We start from the raw sequence: 20,351 nt of genomic DNA, 5'->3' as shown, positions 1-20,351 counted from the left end.
GGTTGAATTTATAAAAAACATTGAAAAATAAATTTCAGGAGTTTAATTTATGACTATTAAATTTTGGAGGTGATTGAATTTATATGTGTATTAGGTTTATGGTTAAACATAATTCTTGACTCTCAATTTTTGAAACCCTAGCCTCCAAGCCAAGGGATTTTCGAAAATCACCTTCTCCCTCTCCTTGTTTTCGGCTACCATTTCTACGCAAAATATCTTTTAATTTTTTAGTGCAAATTAGAAGAGGAACAAGCAATCTGGTCGTGGACCTGATTCGAAAATTGAAGAAAGCAGATTTGAAGAACGTACGTGAGATTTACAACAAGAGCTACGTTCGCTTATACCGGCGTAGTTGTAGCCAAGTCAAAATTCACTAAATGTAACCATTCAAACATTGTATGTTTATTCAATCCAAACCATACGAGTGTCCAAATATTTTGATTGTCAAAATAAAATAAATTTTTTTAAAACTTCCGCTGCGTTTGGGCACGAGAGAACACGAATCACAACACATCTTTGACCATGATTAAATACCCAGATTTCCCGGTTTCGGTTTGAATGATAAAGACTTTAAATTCATGTAAATTTTTGATCAATACAAATAAATGCAAATTGACTTTTAAAATGCACATAACAAGAAGCTGCAGAAACTTTTCCCAGATTAAATGAAGACAGGAAGAACACAAACTTGTAAATGCCAGGTTACACTTTGCATTTACAACCTCATTGGTTGTAAGATCGTGATGTCTTGTAAGAATACAGGAGAAACTGATTACATTCTTGTTTTTTTAAGGGAAGAAATGTTTCAAAGAATGTTAAAGAATCTCAAGAAAGAGGCTTGCTTTTGGATGGAGCCCAGAATCCTTGAGTGCCATTTCCATTTTGTCAGCACCATAAACTTTTCTAGGGAAGTTTGATATTAGCCTGTAGTTTGCAACTCCTTCTAGGCCTAGTGAGTCGATGTACCGATAAATGGCTCTGATCTTGTCTGTACAGAGGAAACTATGCTCCCTCCTCTCTCCATTCGGAAACCGGATTAAAATCTGTCCAGGCATCAACGTTTTTTAGTCGTTCTTGTAAACAAAATGCTCTTGAAGATGTAAAGAACAAATCTGAAATACCTTAGTCGGTTCAGAGTTTTTTGTTTTACTGGTTTTCGGTTTATAAGAAGCTTCTGCCTTGGTTGAAGCTGATTTTAGCGTAGTTGGCAGTTTGCTTGTTGCGGAGATATGATTGGAATTCTCTTGTTTTGGAACACTGTGTTCTGAAGATGCAGGGTTCTTCATCATTGATTTCTCCTGGCATAAGGGAAACATAGTAGCTTGTCAGTTTCTTTTTCCTTAAATGGTCTAATCTATGGTCCATGAGTTAAAAATGGAAGACAGTGGTACTAATCCCACATTAATCATGCTAGAAACTGTGAAATTATTCTTAACTTGAGATACTTTCACATCTAATGAATTAGCCTCGCTAAGTTTACGCGTGCTGCGATGGGGGTTCGATGTTGCCCTCAACCCACATTTTGGCTTGGCAATAGAATGTCATTCCCATTATTTTCAAGGTCAGACTCATAAAATTGTATGATGGGGAGGTTTAATGATTTTAGCAGACATAAACATAAAGTTTGGAAAAAGTAGATAGCCCTTTCATTAGCAATCTAAAAATTATCTGAATTTGAAAAGAATCATGTACTCTATCTATCTGAAGAGATGCAAGATAAGGAGCATCTTGCTCTTCTCTCAGTCGGCGATTCGAATTTGCCTTCTCTTGCTGTTTAGCCCTGCCACTCCCGAATGCTAATCCTTGTTCTTCCAACGTCCTCTGTAAAATTTCCACCAATTCACCTGTGGAGACTGGTCCTTCCATCTGTACAAAAGAAGCAAAACTAGTGACCAAAACTTTCAAGTCCCTAGCACAGTTTATACAGTACATTTTGTTGAGTAAATTCTTTGGGAACTCTTCTTAATCGAACTCACCTGTTGCAGAACAGCTAAATTATCACCAGAAGCCGGAGCAACCACAGCGCAAAATGGAAAGCTAGCAGCCCTTAAAGCTGCAGCCATGTGCATGCCCTCTCCTCCACCAGCAAGTGCGCCCCAGCTAACAAAGTTTGCATCAAGAAACTGTACTGTCACTTCTGAACAAAGTGTCTCTCTGCAGAAAGAGGGACTGAAAGGATGGTCTGGGGAATGAATATACATGAACAAGAACTTATGCTCTTCTTGAGCCATCTTTAACGCATTCGCGAACCGGCAAGCGTAGAAAAAGGGATGTGTCGTTCCATATTGCTGCTCGAATCTTGCAAGAAAAGCCCATTCTTCTTGGACCATTTGAGGTTGCTGAGGAGGATAATGAAGCGGATAGTTCGGATGGCCATTATGCTGATGATTCTGGCCATGTCTATCTCCTATACAGATTAAGTCTATTCCTTGATTCACGGCCCGTGAAAAACCACCTAATATGCTCCGGGGAAGACTAACCATTCTACGTACAATGCTGTTCAACGACGCGTCCCCGAGTGATCTTGCAGCTTCCCCCATTGTTGATGGCACGTTCTTGGAAAAAACTGTGGATGTTACTGGTTTCCAATGAGAACAGATTGTCTGGTTTCCTCAAGGAAGGAATCCTATGATCATGTAATGAAACAAATGTGGAAGAGGAATTGCATCGTCAAAAAGTATGCTACATGAGATGTCTTAATCAACTTTATAATGAATTCTTTTCCTTTAGATAAAGTTTTATTCAAAGCAAGGAGAGAATGTCACACATTAGTTCAGACTTCAGAGGTAATACTCTCTTTCTTTTCTAGTTCAAAGTTAAAATTAGAAGTAGAATTTGCTTTAGACCATGTCAATTGAATATGAGATTTGAGAATATAAAACATAGCCTCATTGGGCAAGGGAATTGATAGCCAAGTCTCAAGAAATTTAGCAAGTTCTCGATCTTGTTAGAGACCAGCAAAAGAAATTCAAAAATGACCTTTTTTTAGTATATTTTTATAGAGTATGTTTGCGTTTTTGCGACTTTAGTAATGTGTCGTCAAATTTTAGTATTGGTATGTTATCTTTATTATTACTAGTAGCAAAGTACGTGTAACGAACTTAATTACACTATTAATATGGATCCTAAATTTGTAAATATATGTAGACACATAAATTAAATAATTTATTTTGTTTACCGAAACATTTTGTCAATTAAAAGTTTTCTTAAACAATTTCAATCAATTGTTTGACTTAATCTATATAAGAAAAATTTCAAATTCAACCTTTATTATTTAAATTAAAGTAATATTAATTAAAATTGTTGGTTGCAGAAACACTAGCAATCTTGATTTTGATGATAACAAAACTTGTTATTGTGTTTCTAACATATTACTCAAGTGTGAAGTTGATACATCAAATTGGAAGCTGGAACTTCAATTTCGCAAACATTTGAATTCTGGCGAGGTGCGGTATTTTGAGCATATCTTACAAAACAGATATCGAAATGACCTAAGGCCAAAACAGTTAGAAAGCCAACTCCATTATCTACCAGTCATATATCAGGCCAGTCGGACTAATTCGAATGTTATCTAGGTCAAACCGCTTATTGAAGTTCAGACAAGACATTTCGGATTCTGCAAACGGTTCAAAACGAGCAGCGTTAATATTTTGCCCATATCTCTCGGCTGTATGATTCAAATGACAATCCGCCAACTTCCCTGATCAGAAAACTCAATTTGGAATAAGTTGTATTGCATGTCAGTTGGGCAAAATCGAATGGTATCTAGGCCAAACCGGTTGCTGAATGACCAAACTGATTGCACAAAAACAACAATGAGCAGTTGCGGTATTGTGGTCATATCTCTCAGCTCGCTTATTGGAATGAAGTGATTCAGTATGCGTTGGAAAGATAAGACGATGATCTACAAATCATTTTCAGAAGTCAAAGTCAGAATCGAAGATTAGGATGTTGATAAATAGAGATGAAGCTATTGGTTCTGCACATCACACAGTTGAGCTGCGGTTGAGATGCTAATCAGTTTTCAACCGCTGACCAGTTTGAACCGCTGGTCAGCTGACCAGTTTGAACCGTTGACCAAACAGTTTAAGCTCGGGAAAAGGTCCAGCAAAGCTAATTTTGACCGTTGCAATTTCAGAAACAATACAGAAACTTTTCAAACGGTCATATTATTGTGTCTAACGTATATATCATTGTTGGGGTCTATAAATATAACATCTTGAAGATCAAACAAGAGCTTTGCAAGGGGATTCAAAGCATGAGCAGTTAGCATGAAGAAATATGCTAGTTGAGAGCACAAGCCCTTGTGTGAGGATAAATTTGAGATATACACTTTAAAGGATAAATTACTCACACACAATCACTCACACATATACAAGAGAGTTGAACTTCAAACTTTAGTTGAGTGAGTCTTTGCACAAAGATATTAAAGATTGTGTTTGTAGTCTTGGCATAAGAGACGATAAATTTTATACTGATTGTGAGGTTGCGGCCTACAATCGAGAGTGTGCTAGGAGTTTCAATTAGGCATGAGATAAGTCCTAAGTTGAAATGGGTTTGTACAAGGTGTTGTATAAATCAAAGTCTTCTAGTGGATCCTTCCCAAGAGGAAGAAGGGGTGACGTAGGAGTTGTTAATCTCCGAACATCCATAAATAAATTTGTGTCTATTTATTTAGTGCATTTAGTTATCATTTTCATTGTTTTAAAGATGCATTGTTGAAACATTTTATTTGTTCTTCAAATACCAAAATATTGCATAACAAGTATTTGATAAAATGCTTCAACCAAAATATTTTTACACATTCAACTTGAATATATTTGAAATGCTTTACAAAATCTTTAATCGGTTTCTATGAAGGATTATTTCGAGTGTCTTCCACTTGGTTTGAAAATCAAACTCGATTTAATTAATCGGTGTTTAAATTTTCAAGAACAAGCTATTGTAGCTTTTAAAATCAAAATTTTGAAAGAGTTCATTCACCCCCTCTCTAAAGTCTTTCTCGATCCTAACAGTTATGATAGAAATAAATCTTACAAGATAAAGCGTTTTTCGATTTACGAAAATCTATAACTTGTGGTAACAATACTTCAACGTTAACTCAAATCTTTTAAAATCATATAGTAGCTCAAGCGTCACGTTTCGATTGCTCTATCCAACAGAGACAATTTTTGTACCCCAACAAATGCACTCTTTGAAATGAATGAGAATCGAACTTATCAGATTGACTCTGATACTGTGAGAACCCGAATTTCCAGCATTCCAGCAGCAATGCAAAATTCCAGCAGAAACTAATATTTCAGAAGCTGGTATTTTTCCAGCAGATTAGAATCCACCAGCAGCAGCACGAAATTTCAGCAGACAGTTACTAATTCAGCCCATGACTTGTAACTGAAACATTTAACACGAATAAAGATTGTTAATGGCAGATTATGACCATTAATTGGGAGGCTAACAGTCAGAATTTGGCCTATAAATAACACTCTCAAACCTCTGAATTGGTGTTACACAAATATTGAGATTATCACTTGAATTTTCGAGCTATGAGAATGCTGATTTTCGAGCAGTAGAAACCAGTAGAAAGAATAAGCAGATTTCAGATTTCAACCGAAACACTTTTAGCAAATTACAATAAGTGGGCTTATGTATAAATATCTTGAAAACCGTTTGATGATTTCTGTTTTAAAACAAAGTATATTCTTGAATCCTGATATCTGATTTCGAAACACTGAAACTTAGTGAACTAATGGTAGAAATATATATTCTGAACATTACTGATTACTGATTACTGGCCTCACCCCTTAGAGGAGAGAACATATAGGGGACTGATATCAGTTTAGCCATGAAATTCACGAATGTGCTCCGTGCTTACTTGTTAAATTATGATTTCTGAATACCGAATACTGATTCCCGATTACTGATTTCTGAATACTGATTTCTGTTCTGAAATGAAGAGTTTCTGTATATTATTGTATTACTGTTTCTGTTGAAAACGATTTCGAAATTGGGAGTTATTCCCACCCCTGCTTACTGAGTGACAATCATATCACTCACCCACCAAAACATCTCAGATAAGAACGACGAAGAAAGATTAGAAATGTAAGGACCGTGTATCGTATTATCGTAAATCCTATATGATTATCGATAATTCAGGAATTTGACATGTGATTATACATTTGATGTATATTATGACAATGAAATTGAGAAATGAATATTGAATATGACTTGACGTTGTAAGAGCTCGAGTAGAGAATGCGGACGCCAATAAGTACAAAAATCAAATAATTGTACAGAACGTGTGGCGCCCGAGCGGTGGAAAATGACCGCCCGAGCGCCAGGGTTGAAATTTACGTATAGTTGGGCAGAACACTCCGCGCCCGAGCGGTAATGTTTGACCGCCCGAGCGCGACATAAAGACTTCTCGGGGACAGAATGTCTCGCGCTCGAGCGCGAGAATTCTACCGCCCGAGCGCGAGAGCGGTGGTGATAAGAATGAGATTTCTTCTCTTTCTTTCTTCATTTCTTATACGATAGTTCGAGAAGAAAGTTCGAGAATTCGATTTCTTCCGTCCAAATCGACTTCGAAACGCTGTCTAAACGCGAAACAAATTATATATTTGTGATCTTCGCGTCAAGGGCTTTTGACTGAGGTAATTTTCTTCTAGTTCCAGCAGCTATAAATATTAAAGTTCTGGAACAGCATGTATTTGAAGTTGAACTTCTGATATGTAGTAGAATAACCGACAATAAACTCATAATGGAAGTCGGAATTGAATTATGATATGAATTTGATTTGATATGAATTTTTGAAGTTTCAAATGATATTTGAAACTCATATTAATGATTTTGGAGTATGTTAGTGATTGGAATGAGTATGTTATTGATGTAGATAAAGTGTAATATCAATATCTTCAGGCTACATCAACTGGAAACGAAGAATTGAGGTATGTTGCGACCGGGTAACATACGACAAGTATCTGTATTATATGATATATGTCAGATTGATTTGATTGATTGGAATGAGATTATGTGTCTATATGCCTTAATTGTTGATTGATGTGGCATACATGACATTGAGATTGAGATATCGATGTATAAAATAAATATTTTGTTAACACACATCATTTTATGCATACATCGATACATGACATGCACGTTGAGCTATGATCCTTGAATACCCTGATATGATTTGATTGGATTCCGGGGTTTGTGAACACAATCGCTATGCCGGTATTATATGACCCGTAAAGCATAGACAATTGTGGCCCCATATGATTGGATATGAGATTTGGGATTTGATGGCGCTTTGCCGACGCTATCATACGAGTATCCCATATTGGCCGGTGTGCCAGCTCGAGCATTGATTTGATAGCGATTCGATTGATTCTGACATGTGCTCAGTGGATGGGCATTTAACCTGATACCTCCACGACATACATGCATTGCATACCATATATCATTGTTTAGATATCTGTGGTATATATGATTGGTTGTTCCATACGGAGCTTTGCTCACCCCCAAGGGGGGCTGTTGTTGTCTTTGTGTGTGGACAATGGCAGGTACTCCAGGATATCAGGAGACCGGAGAGGGTACTTCTGGAGGGAGCCACAGCTTGGGCTGAGGTTTTATGTTTTGTCTTGTTCCCAGTATATATGTATATGTATCTATATACCGGGGCATGTCCCGAGGATATGAGTTGTTTGTATGTGATTGGTGTTGATTACGTGTGGGTGTGTTTATGATGTGAGATGAAATACTATTTTTAGTATTCAAATAAAATGATTTGGGCTCATTGTAAATAAATTTTAAACTCGTTTTCCGCTGTAATTAGTTAACCATAATCAAAGTGCATTGTAATAACGATTAGGAGCTAAGGGCCCCACAGAAGCAGAGGAGCAGAAGCAGTTTTGGGGTTGGTGAAGAAGAAGACTGTCACTTTCAGTTTTAGATTATATTTTCCGTTGTATCTGTAAAAGCAATGTTATGTATGTTTTACATTTCCGCTGTAAAACATTAGTGATTCGAGTTTGTATCAGATAATGAATTACTTTGTATTATGAATAAAAAGACTGATTTCTGAATTTCGTACTTCTGAGGCTTGTTGTTTTCGAATGTAAATTTGAGAGCAACGCCGGTGTCAACTAACCCCCGTCCCGGGGCGTGACAGATACCAGTTGTAGGACTAGATATTTGTCATTTTACCAAAACTATAGCTGATGGTAACTATACAACTCAAATATTTTAAACAGTATAGTAGTTCAATCGCCATGGTTCGATCGATGAATCTAGCAAAGACAATTATTGCACTCCAACAATCTCAATCTTAATAATTACTCCTTGCAATCTATGAGAATCTGACTTTGTCTCTGATATATACTAATTGTAGGATCATGCACTTGTCGTTTTACCAAAATTTATAATCGATGGTAACTTTACAACGTTAACTAAAATCTTTTAAAATTGTAAATCAACTCAAACGTCACGTTTCAATTGTTCTATATATCATGAACAATTATTGCACCTAACAAGTCCGATGTTGATGTTATTTACATTCCAGAAATCATTTCTCTAAATCAAATATATTATCACGAATCAAATAATTTCATCGAACACAAAGTAATTTTAATTAATAATAATAATTTAAACATAGATATTAATTGTTGAGTGACAACCTTATGCCCTCGCCTATGCGCTCTATTAAGTTGCAATCATAGTAAAAATACACAATGAATTGATAAACATATTTAATTAACTTAGTAACTTAGTAATAATAAATAACAATTTTGTTAGTTTGAATAGTGGAAAATAGTTTTTTATGTATATAAACTTATCGTATATAATGATAAATTAATTAATACGTATAAAAGAAGAAAAATCATTTTTTATATATATAGTTTCATCATTTACAATGAAAAGTTAATTAATTAATAGATTGAAAAGAACAATCAAGACAAAAAATCAATATATATATATGTGTGTGTGTGTGTGTGTGTGTGTATGACGATTTCATAGTAGAATAATAATGCTAATACAATCATAATTTGTATTGTGTTTATAATGCAATTGAAAATTGGATAAAAAATATATAATAATGGGAAATTTAATTTTAAAAACATTATTATGTAAATTATTATAATAACACATAATGAATCATAAGTGAAATCACTAAATTGTTGATGTATTGTTTATTTAATTATTCTTAAATCAATTTATTTGAATTTGTCATTATTTAACATTTCTTATGATCTACATGAAAATATCAAGAGTTTAATATATTTTTTTGATATTAACTAATAAAAATAATTTAAATGCATAAAAAAATTTTAAGTTCTTGAAAAAATTATTTTATAATAATCTAATGTACTTGTAATAATTTAAGAAAGTTGTATACATATAATAGAATTGAAAGTTTACAAAATTTATTAGTTATATATGAAATATTAAAATTTACTATGCATATAATATTTTTAAACATATTAAATAAAAACAATAAGTACAAAAACATCCGCAAACATTAAAATATATATGTATAAGAAAAACAAAAGTGTCACAAAAACAAAATAACATATTTAAATAAAAATATATGATGTTTCTTAGTTCATATTTAAAAATCAACTTGTTATAAAAATGATGTATTTATATGTAAAATAAAAGAAAAGATAAATAAAAAATATAAGATAAGATAGAAATATTAAATATTCATTAGTAACTATGAAGAAATCCACCCACTTTAGTAGCTAATTTTAATAGCAACAAAGTAAAACCATTGGTAAATTAATGAATTCAATATGAATTAATATTCAAAGTCATTTAAGATTGACAATGAATTAAAAAAAAAACTCATTAGAATTTATTTTGCTAACTCAAATGAACAAGGGTATGTTAGAAAATTTCACAATTAGAAATCATATATTTATATGTGTATATAATATAATATAATATAATATATATGTTAGGTTATTATTGGTAATTTTAGTCATTTGTTCGACGTAACGCTGATGTCTGTAGTGTCGTCTGTAGTGTCGTCCACAGACATCAGCATTCCTGATGAAAAATGACGAAAAATATAAAAAAAATTGAATCATACAAGACTAGGAGTCAAATTTGATAACATAGTATAATGGTCAATCACCCAAATCCCCCTTAATTAGTAACTTAATTACTTGCTAATGAGTGACACCAGAATACAATATTGAGAGTGGACCAGTTTCTGTGCATTAAATCAAGTGAACTAAAGTCTGATTTATACTAATTACATCAGGAAATCACTTCTTGCTTACGATTGGTAATAGTGGTTATCATAATAGAGATTCTCGTTTCTTCAAAGACAAGAATTCAATTAGTCTTTTTCATAATTTTTTACATGGACCAATAGCTAGAAACATGTTCAACTATGATCAGTAATTATTACATCATTACATTGCCTTCTCTTCAAAGTTAAGGATTCAAGGTGTCTTTTTCATGATTTATTGCATGGACTAATTGCTAGAAACATGCAAAACTCAGCACATCTTTCAGCATTTTATATGTTGAAGAACAACACACTCCACAATTTCAGGATTCAACTTGTTATCGTTTCTGCAACATCATGCTGATGATCTTACTATTCCACATTGTTCTATCCCTTCATGCTAATGTCGCCTTTTCGTCTCATTGCACTACCAAGACGGCCTCGAAAACCTTCGAAAGATGCACCACGCTTCCTACTCAACAAGCCTCCCTGGCTTGGTCATTCCACCCCCACAATGCAACTCTTGATCTAGCCTTCTTTGGCAGCTTCATTTCGCCCTCCGGGTGGGTCGGATGGGGCATCAATCCGATCTCCCCTGAGATGACCGGAACGCGAGCGTTGATCACGTTCCCAGATCCCAACTCAGGCCAGATTGTCCTACTACCATATATCCTGGATCCAACAGTCAAGCTACAAAAAAACTCCCTCCTATCCCGACCTCTAGACATCCATGTCCTCTCTTCTTCTGTCACTCTGTATGGTGGCCGTATGGCCACCATATATGACGGCGCCACCATCCAAATCTATACCACATTAAAGGTCCCAACAAACAAAACCAAGATCCATTTCGTTTGGAACCGGGGCCTATACGTGCAAGGCTACTCCCCAACGCTCCATCCAACTACATTAAACGATCTTTCTTCCATCATAACAATAGATGTCCTTTCAGGCACATCAGCCAAGTCAAGTACCGATCCTAGAACACTCAAAATAGTGCACGGGATCCTCAATGCCATTTCTTGGGGGATTCTGCTGCCCATAGGGGTGGTCACGGCCCGATATCTAAGGCACATACAAGCCATAGGACCTACATGGTTCTATGCTCATGCAGGGATACAAATCCTGGCTGTTTTCTTAGGAACGGTAGGATTCTCCATTGGGATCAAACTAGGGGAACTATCACCAGGCCGAGTTTTTGGGCTGCATCGGAAACTCGCGTTCGCCGCTTTTTGTTTAGGGTGGTTGCAAACTCTTGCACTATTGTTCAGGCCTAAAACTACACACAAATTTAGAAAGTATTGGAAATCCTATCACCATTTTGTTGGATATGCTTGTGTTTTGTTAGGAGTTATTAATGTTTTCCAAGGATTCGAAATCATGGGAGAGGACACATCTTATGCTAAATTAGCGTATTGTTTGTATCTTTCGACGCTACTAGGCGTTTGCATTGCTTTGGAAGTGAATTCTTGGGTGATTTTTTGTCGGAGATCCAAGGAAGAAAAGCTAAGGAGAGAAGGGATATTTGGAGATACTTATGATAAGGGAAGTGCCTCAATCACTCGTGGCTAATATCAGAGTAGTCCTTTTATCGTATTCAAATTTGAAGTATTTTTTTATATGAAAATGCAAAAATTGTGATATTGTCAAATTCTTAAGTGGTTAAATATCACAATTAAATTTTGGTAATATAACCAAATTCCAATTGAATTGAATTTTTAGGATAATTCAATGTAATTTAGAGGAATCAAGGAAATTACATCAATTCAAATCCTGGATTTTCGAATTGAAAGAGATCGAGAATTCTCAATTTTTCTTAGATTCATGGACCCAATTCAATTCAGTGGGGTCTTTCATTACATTTTTACAAATATGGGTGATTGTACATTTTATTTAATCTATAATTTTAATGTGATAATAAATTGTATAATGTCAATTTAAAAATATTATATTATTTATTAATAGAATAATTAAAATTGATAGCTAAATAGCATGACTAGAATCTGTACTATGTAGTCTATCTGACATCAAAGTCTCAAATTTAAGATGATATTTCGGATTTGAGATTCAATTGTAACAATCTTCTCCCACAACTTAAAAATATCATAATTATTTCATGTACAAGAGCACAAATAACATTTTACCAATACCCAAATTTCAATTTTGTTATTTCCCAAAAAATGCAAACTTTTGCCCCATAAAATTCAATATTTTCACTTTACAACCCAAAACTCGATGTCAAATTCACAAATAAACACACACCATGTTATATATATACATACATATATATATACATACATATATATATATATATATATATATATAACAGTCTTTGATTTGTAGGACAAGAGTTCTTGGAGTTTTTTCAAAGTGACAGCCTTTTTTTATAACGAAAAAGCTTCATATCAAAGTTAGTTCCTTTCCTTCAAGTCCAAACAAATGCTCTCAAGTTTCCTTCACAACTACTCATTAATTGGTGCATTGTTTCCACTCCAAAGTACCCTTTTTGTAAAGGCAACCTTAACACTTTCCACTTTTCTCTCTTCCGAATAAAGCGAAGTCCGGAAAAACTTATCACGAAAGTCTCGAGAAAATCTATACCCGACGCTACTCGATGTATCCTAATTACATAAAATAAATAAATGAAACCTAAAAAGAAATTTAATTCGGGAAAAAAAGAAGATAATATTGCTCGACATAGCTCGAATAAACATTCTCATCTTTATCTATAAAATGGGATCAGAAGCTCATAGATTTGAAGTATACATAGTGGATGCCACTCTACTGTAAGTTTTGTGGCAAACAAGTCCTTTTTTGTACATGAGCTTACACGCATGTGCTGCTGCTACCATATAAATTATATAGGCGTGCTAGAGATAAGCTAGGCTTGTTGGACCTTTTGCCCTGCCTTGTATCTCATGCAAGCAATTACTTTATATGGATAATTTTATGTGAAACCTATATGGTAGTGTTGTTTTTTGAAAATTAAATATTTCGTCTTTTTCGGTTGAGATTAAAAATATCACTGGAAAAACAAATTTGTTAGTTTATTTTTATTTAATTCATCTAAGAAATATTTGAAAACATTTTCAAAATTTAGTTAATTGGATCATATTAGTAAAAAGATAAAGAACAAATGCTATTAAATTTAGAAACTGGATTATATATTTAAAAAACCGAAAAAAAGGAACGTTGTTTATGTATTTGGGACCGAATGATTTTATTTTTGAAATCTCGCGCATAAATACATACATTACACACATACACATATATTGATATGCTGCTTATCTATCATGTCAACATTTGTGTCCACCAATGAAGTGACACTCATTTATTGAATGTATCATTTGAATATATTTCATCACATCCAATTACTGAGTGTCACCTCATTTATGGACATTAATGTGAGCAGGTGAGTGGACAACATATATATATATATATATATATATATATAAAATAAATGAATGTCATCTCATAAGAGATAATCGAACAATATATCAAAACTATGTATGCGAACAATGTTAACATGACTTGTAGCTTACACTTGCTCAAATTTGAGTTTGCCATTTATGTGCGTGCCAGCCAATAGGTTGTACCATTCATTGTAGCCATTAGGAAGCATCTTGAAATCTAGGCAAATCATTTTACATATTTAATTTTTTATAAAAAAAAATAGTATCGTATCAGTGATTGATAATTATTCTCTATTTTTTTATTCTTCGGTCAGTCTTGGATTATATTCTTCTCGAGAATATATGCATCGACAGCTTTTCCCAGTTTTCAAGAAAAAAACAAACAAATAAAGGGCGAATATTCGAATTTTTTGTGAGAAAATTGAGTAAGACGCATACATTTAAGTGATGCATAATGTAGTTGATTGATTCTCTATGGATTTAGTTAAATATTCACGTTGATTGTAGTAAACATGAGCATTGAAATCTTGGAGTCATGTTTTGAAAAAAATGACGGTTCCACAAGTCAATTTTGTGAGATAAATATTCTATTTTGATCACTCTTGAAAATTATTGTTTTATGCCAAAAATTTTATTTTTAATTGTAAATATGAGTTGACCACGTCTCACAAGTAAAGATTCGTGAGAACGTCAAAATTAATAATCAATTAAACTAGATTAGACAGCCCATGCACTAGATTTCATGCCATAACTAACACGATTGTCTAGAAGATAAAAGATGCCCTACAAGCTATTAATCGAAAAAAAATTAAGTTAAAAACATCTCATGCCGCATATCCCTAAATTGTCACTTAAATCGGTAAATGGTCTCCTACTTGAAATTATGTATCAAATCTATCTAAAAATAATTTATGTTAGTGTTACATACTCGTCGTTTTACGAACAAATATATCTAAAAAATAATAACATAACTCAAATATTTTAAATAATACAAAATCTTTATTCCACACCACTCTCGTATTAATTACTAGCATTTATTGCTCCCAACACATATAATAAACTAAAACAAATCATTGAATATAGTGTTTTATTCTCTAGGATTGTGTTTGGGAATCTGTTCCCTCAAGCCAACCAACTTTACAAAAAGCAAATGCTTCCCACTTATGATATATACATATAATATATGTATATTATATATATATATATATATATATATAATTTTGTTATGTTGTCAAACATTTGTCTTATCTTTATGTTCATCACTGATGTGATACTTACCTAATAGATGTATAGTTTTATATATATATATCTAAAGATAGATAAGATTAGTAGATACGATTTACCGACAACATATCAAAACTATATATATATATATATATATAATGACGAGAGCGACAACTAATGGACTAATATTCCTCAACAGTTCCTAATTCCTTTGCAGGTGAGAACGTGAGTGGGTCTCCCTGAAAAGGAGAGATTGGGAGGTAAATTAAATAATAATAATAAAAGAAGAGGAATTTAAAGATTAGTGGCAGACAATATTTGCTCCACAACCACATAAAGTGACTTACTTTTCATAGCCCACATTTTAATTTTATGTTAATATTATAGATTAAGTCATAAGTTTTAATTTTAATTGCATCAAAAGTAGAAATTGTTGGATAATTTATGTATAGAAAAAAAAGTTTGTGCAAGTGTAAAATTCGGATAAGGATTCACAATATGGACATTATTGAGTTTGGGATTTTTTTTTAAAAAAAAATTATTTTTTGCTATATATATTATGTGTACCTTATATGGATTGAATAATTGAGAAAACCTTATTATGATATATTTATCAAAACACAAAATTATTAAAATTTTACCAAAATAAAGTATGTTCTCAAGTCAATTATATGAAAGTCCGGGGAAATTGTGAATTTGGTTATGTTTGTTGTTAATTTATGATTTTTTTTTTCCTTTTATATTGTCAAATTTGAGTTTTAGTCATGTATTTGATGTCATTTTCCAGAAAATTGGAAGATATAGGCTGAAGATTCTATATAAATTTTTATTATAGATAAAAATATACATACGAGCTGATAATTAAATGCATATAATTATCATCAATATCCAATATGTTATGTAAATTTATTAAATTATAAATAATGACATATGTAAACCAAAAATAACTCAATAAATTAATTATCTAAGCATAATCCCACGAGTCGGGAATGAATTTATGTATAATACATATATAATAAAAATCATCAAAATAAAGAAACATAAAGAATTTATTTTTTCAACAAAAAAAATCTAACAAAAAAATACAAATTATAATTTAAATATTAATGCATGCAAGTCATAATTATGATCGAAGTGAGTAAAAATCATACGAAGATACAAATAAACAAATTACAAGATTATAGAATACTGAATACCAAAACCCAAATCAGTTAAAAATAAAACATCAACTGTATAATACAAACAGATAAGAAAAATCACATTAAATAAAAAAAAAAACATGATATATAATTTACCTACTTTGAGAATCCTAAATCACCCGAGTGGAGCAATTTCACACAAAAAGAGAGCATTTTTTAAGAATAAATAGGGTTTTTATTTATGCAAAGAAAGGAAGAACAAAAATACAAAAAATTGACTACCATTATAAATTTTTAGCAGAAAATTTGAGATAATTTTAAATGAAAAAATTTGGAGGCCCACCAACGGAATGAGAGACCAAGGTTGAGTAGGTCTCTTGTGAAACGATCTCACGAATCTTTATCTGTCAGACAGGTCGATCCTACCGATATTCACAATAAAAAGTAATATTATTACCATAAAAAGTAATACTTTTTCATGGATGACACAAATAAGATATCTGTCTCACAAAATACGACACGTGAGACTGTCTCACACAAGTTTTTGCCCCTAGGTTTTCTTCCTCGGGGACGACCCTACATGTATATTTTAATTGTTGGAATTTTAATAAAGGAGGATTGATGCGACATTACACACAATAGTGCTACGTCGCCGCTCTATCATTAAAAAAAAATAACATTGCAAAGAAAAAAAAAATTAATTTAAAATAACATTGTAAAGAATATTCATTTAGAATAGGTTTCCTTTGAGATTATATCCGTGTGACGATCGATCTGTTCATATATCTAACGAAAAATAATATAATCGATATAAAAAAAATAATTTTTCATAAATAGACCCGAATAAAAATAACATGCGTGAGACGTCTAAAAATTAAAGATATTGGGTTGCCCGCAGGAATCCATTTATTCCTGCACATAACCAAGTTGAAAATGACATCACATCCTATTCGTTATGAAGCCAATATTAAAAAGGGGACTAAATCTTTGATCGACGAATGTTTAATAGGATAAAAAATTTGTTAGGAATTAGTAGATTTATTTAATTATAGAGATAAAACAATAAAAAATAGAGAAAATAATAATAAAAATGAAAACTTGACTGTATATTTAGGAATATTCGTACAAAAGAAAATGAAGCATTACATTAAATGCAATGATGATAATAATAATAATAATAATAATAATAATAATAACAACTTAGGGTAAAATCAAAAGGTGAAGAAGTAAATTCAAAACTTGCCAATTTTTCTAGTCAAAATAAAATGGAACAGTGTAAAGGGGATATCAATCACTCAAATAAGTTAAAAAGACTTGATAATTTTGGTGTTCTTTATTTATAATAATTAATTACAATAATTGATTCTCTTTCCATTCTTGGATAAATTTAAAGTTTTAATGAATGAAAATTAAATTAAGAATTATATGAAACTCGAAATGAATTTTTTATACGTTATGGGAGGTGCTGAGGAACCTCATATGCAGTCTGGCGGTCCAAGCCGCACGGGAAGCACTTCCCAGACCCACCTGAGCGCCCCCTCTATGACATGGCGTCGCGTATTTTCCGCTCACAAGCGTACGATTGTCAAGTTTTAATATAAGAGAGTAAAGTATCGTTCCCACGAGGAGTGTATATATAAAAGTTGTAGGATCGAGCGCTTGTCGCTTTACCAAAATCTATAGATTGTGGTAATGGTGCAACTCAAATCTTTTAAACCGCACAGCAACTCAAGCACCACATTTCGATCTCTCTACCAAGCCGGGACAATTAGTGCACTCAACAAAAGTATACCAGTGCTTGTAATTAAAATAGTCACGATTATATCTAGAAGAATCAATAAAATGTTTAGTCTACTTAAAACGAATTAATTGAAAATAAATATTAGTTGAATCATCGAATTTAGCAAATATCAATGAGAGAAAATATATAGAAGAATGATTTTCACTAAATTTCCACGATAACTACTCCCGGTTGAATTTATATTCATGAATTCCATTTATTTAATAGCCAAGAACACTTAATCATTTCATTCCTCTTTTCCAAGTGTCGAATAAAGTGTATCATTCAAACTTTGATTCAAACATTGCTAATAAAAATCTAAATACAAATGATATATGTAAACGGTGATCTTAACTAAGCCTTGTTAAAGTTATATGCCTTCCGAACAGTATAATCTTTTAACGATTTGTCTCTAATGATCCATAATTCTAGTTCATCTCCCGAGTTGTAGAATTAATAATATAACATTCAATTTATGGCCAGTAAATTGAAATCAATAAGAACTAGAAACACAACTAAACTAACATGAATTCAATCATATAAACAACAAAGTCAAAATTATCGTGTCAACTAAAGTACATCATCCTCTATAATTGAAAAGTCAGTTCATAACGAAATCTAAACTAAAACACAACATGTTTGAAGGGTTAAACATCTCAATACAAGAATTTAAAGGGCGAAAGAACTAGATAACGAGTCAAAAATGGCGTCTATGTCCCCAGATTCGTCGTTATTCGTCTTTGAGATCAATCCTTGCATTCCAAATCCTTCTCCCTTCTATGCTCCTTGTCTCCCACGTGATTTTTTCCCTTCAAAAACGGCCATCGATCCTATTTCTATCTTTATACTTCGTCCAATCCCGCAAAATAAAGCCCATAGAATTTTCCGCGCAAAAATTATCACCGCGGCGCTAGTCGAGTGGTGCCTAGGCGCCCGTAAATCGTACTCGGCTCCCAATCTTAGCGTCGCGGCGCTAGTAATGTGGAGCTTAGGTGCTACATGCATCGGCAACCATGGCGCTACGATGCTGAGTTGTATAGCACTGCAACTATTCTCTAACTCCTGTGAAGCCTTAGCGTTGCGGCACCATAGTCCATCAACATTTCATAATCAAAAACAACTCTAACCATCATTATTCATCCAATAATTTTTTACCCATGCACAACACAAAAACAACAAATACCAAGCATAATTTCGTTTGAAACTAAAATAATTCAAATGGATTCTCATATAAATTAAATTTAATTCTTGTACTTATCATCTGGAGTTTTTCAGTACCATGAGGGAGGCGCTGTTTAACGAGAGTTGCGAGTTTTCATGATCTTTGTCGCCAAAAGGTGTCAATTGGCCAATTTTTGAGATTTGTGACTTAAATATCAATCCATATGAATGAATTAACATAATGAGAAATATCATAACATTAACTTTGATAAGATAAAAGAATCAGTTGCATTCATTTTGAACTTCTTCCTTTTTTTTCTTTCTTATCAAAAGAGAGTTTGTTTCATTTTCTGGTTATGAAATTTGTGATTTTCATTGCTATTATCAAAAGTTGGAAGTTGTTGTATCTTGAGAGACGATTGATATATCACGCGAGAATTATTGAAGGACAAATTCGTTTAAACGACAAAGATTTCTCTCTTGTCTAAACTTCGAATTTTCCAACATATTTTCTTGAGTCTTGTTATCTTCAAATTGCAGATCCTGTGACGTTGATCTTACGGAAGCCACACCAACATCAATTTGTTATCTCTTTTGTATCTAATTAAGCTGATCAATCTCATGTAAAAACAATACACGATGCTGTATCGGAGTCATCCTATTCGTAAATGTAAGTAGTGATCATTCTCTTATACAATCATGTGTGTCACTCAAATATGGTCAAACATCACTGCTGCACCAAATTAATACCATCAGAAAGTAGGCACAGTGTTGATTCTCCAATTTTGAGTTGTAAATTGCAATTAAAAAAAGTGGAATGTTGAAAAATATTTAAAATTCCAGTCGTGATTTTGAAATAAAAGTTAGTTCAAATGACAGAGATAATGTATCAATAAGTTAAATTGTCACGCCCCGAGCTCAGGCCCGCGCCTGCGTGACTGCACAATTGGCCCCTATTGCAACTACTTCGTATTCAGCATCGCTTTACGAAAATGATTAACCCAAATTGTTATAAAAATCTATTGTAAGCCTATTATAAACTCATTTTAAATCTTTAACTTTTAAGATATGTGACAAGGTGTATCACATAAATTTTCTCTGAAAATTATTATCAAAATCACAATTTATAATTTTTTTAAAAAAATTTCCCCCATTTATTCACTGATTAAATTCATGAATTTAAGCACTGTTTAATTGATAAAATTATATTTTGATGATGTGATTTGTATGATTATCATTTCAATTTACGATCTTAGTTCAATTATTTGCACTATTATTTCAATTTTAGTATTTTTTTTTCAACAAAGTGCTAATGTTCACATCCAATACGTTAGCAACATGCGGTGCCACACTAGAAATTTTTGGTATCGCATCATCATTTTTCCAGTACTACGTCATCATTTTTC

At 32.8% G+C, this 20,351-nt stretch overlaps 2 protein-coding genes across 2 annotated transcripts; one reads left to right on the top strand and one right to left on the bottom strand.

Annotated features, from left to right (window-relative positions):
• Positions 1–714: 714 nt before the first annotated feature.
• Positions 715–2,787, bottom strand: LOC142521285 (plant UBX domain-containing protein 10-like). Its single transcript, XM_075624510.1, has 4 exons — positions 1,977–2,787; positions 1,693–1,866; positions 1,122–1,298; positions 715–1,043 (listed from the first exon to the last, which is right to left on the bottom strand). The coding sequence occupies exons 1-4, from the start codon at positions 2,538–2,540 to the stop codon at positions 816–818; spliced, it is 1,143 nt and encodes a 380-aa protein (XP_075480625.1). The 5' UTR covers positions 2,541–2,787; the 3' UTR covers positions 715–815.
• Positions 2,788–10,430: 7,643 nt separating this feature from the next.
• LOC142520739 (cytochrome b561 and DOMON domain-containing protein At2g04850) lies at positions 10,431–12,002 on the top strand. The gene has a single exon (XM_075623847.1). The coding sequence runs from the start codon at positions 10,589–10,591 to the stop codon at positions 11,798–11,800; it is 1,212 nt and encodes a 403-aa protein (XP_075479962.1). The 5' UTR covers positions 10,431–10,588; the 3' UTR covers positions 11,801–12,002.
• Positions 12,003–20,351: the final 8,349 nt, after the last annotated feature.

This window comes from Primulina tabacum, chromosome 12 (genome assembly GCF_025594145.1).
Source record: "Primulina tabacum isolate GXHZ01 chromosome 12, ASM2559414v2, whole genome shotgun sequence".
Lineage (NCBI taxonomy): Eukaryota > Viridiplantae > Streptophyta > Magnoliopsida > Lamiales > Gesneriaceae > Primulina > Primulina tabacum.
Note: the sequence above shows the minus strand (reverse complement) of the source record. Positions and strands in the feature narration are given on the sequence as shown.

Excerpts from the sequence above, each read along its gene's own strand:
- LOC142520739 (XM_075623847.1), top strand. The coding sequence starts at position 10,589 with ATGCTGATGATCTTACTATTCCACATTGTTCTATCCCTTCATGCTAAT.
- LOC142521285 (XM_075624510.1), bottom strand. The coding sequence starts at position 2,540 with ATGGGGGAAGCTGCAAGATCACTCGGGGACGCGTCGTTGAACAGCATT. Across the intron at positions 1,299-1,692 it reads CATCTCTTCAGATAGATAGA|GAGAAATCAATGATGAAGAA; the intron begins GTACATGATTCT and ends CCCTTATGCCAG. Across the intron at positions 1,044-1,121 it reads AAAACTCTGAACCGACTAAG|ATTTTAATCCGGTTTCCGAA; the intron begins GTATTTCAGATT and ends ATGCCTGGACAG.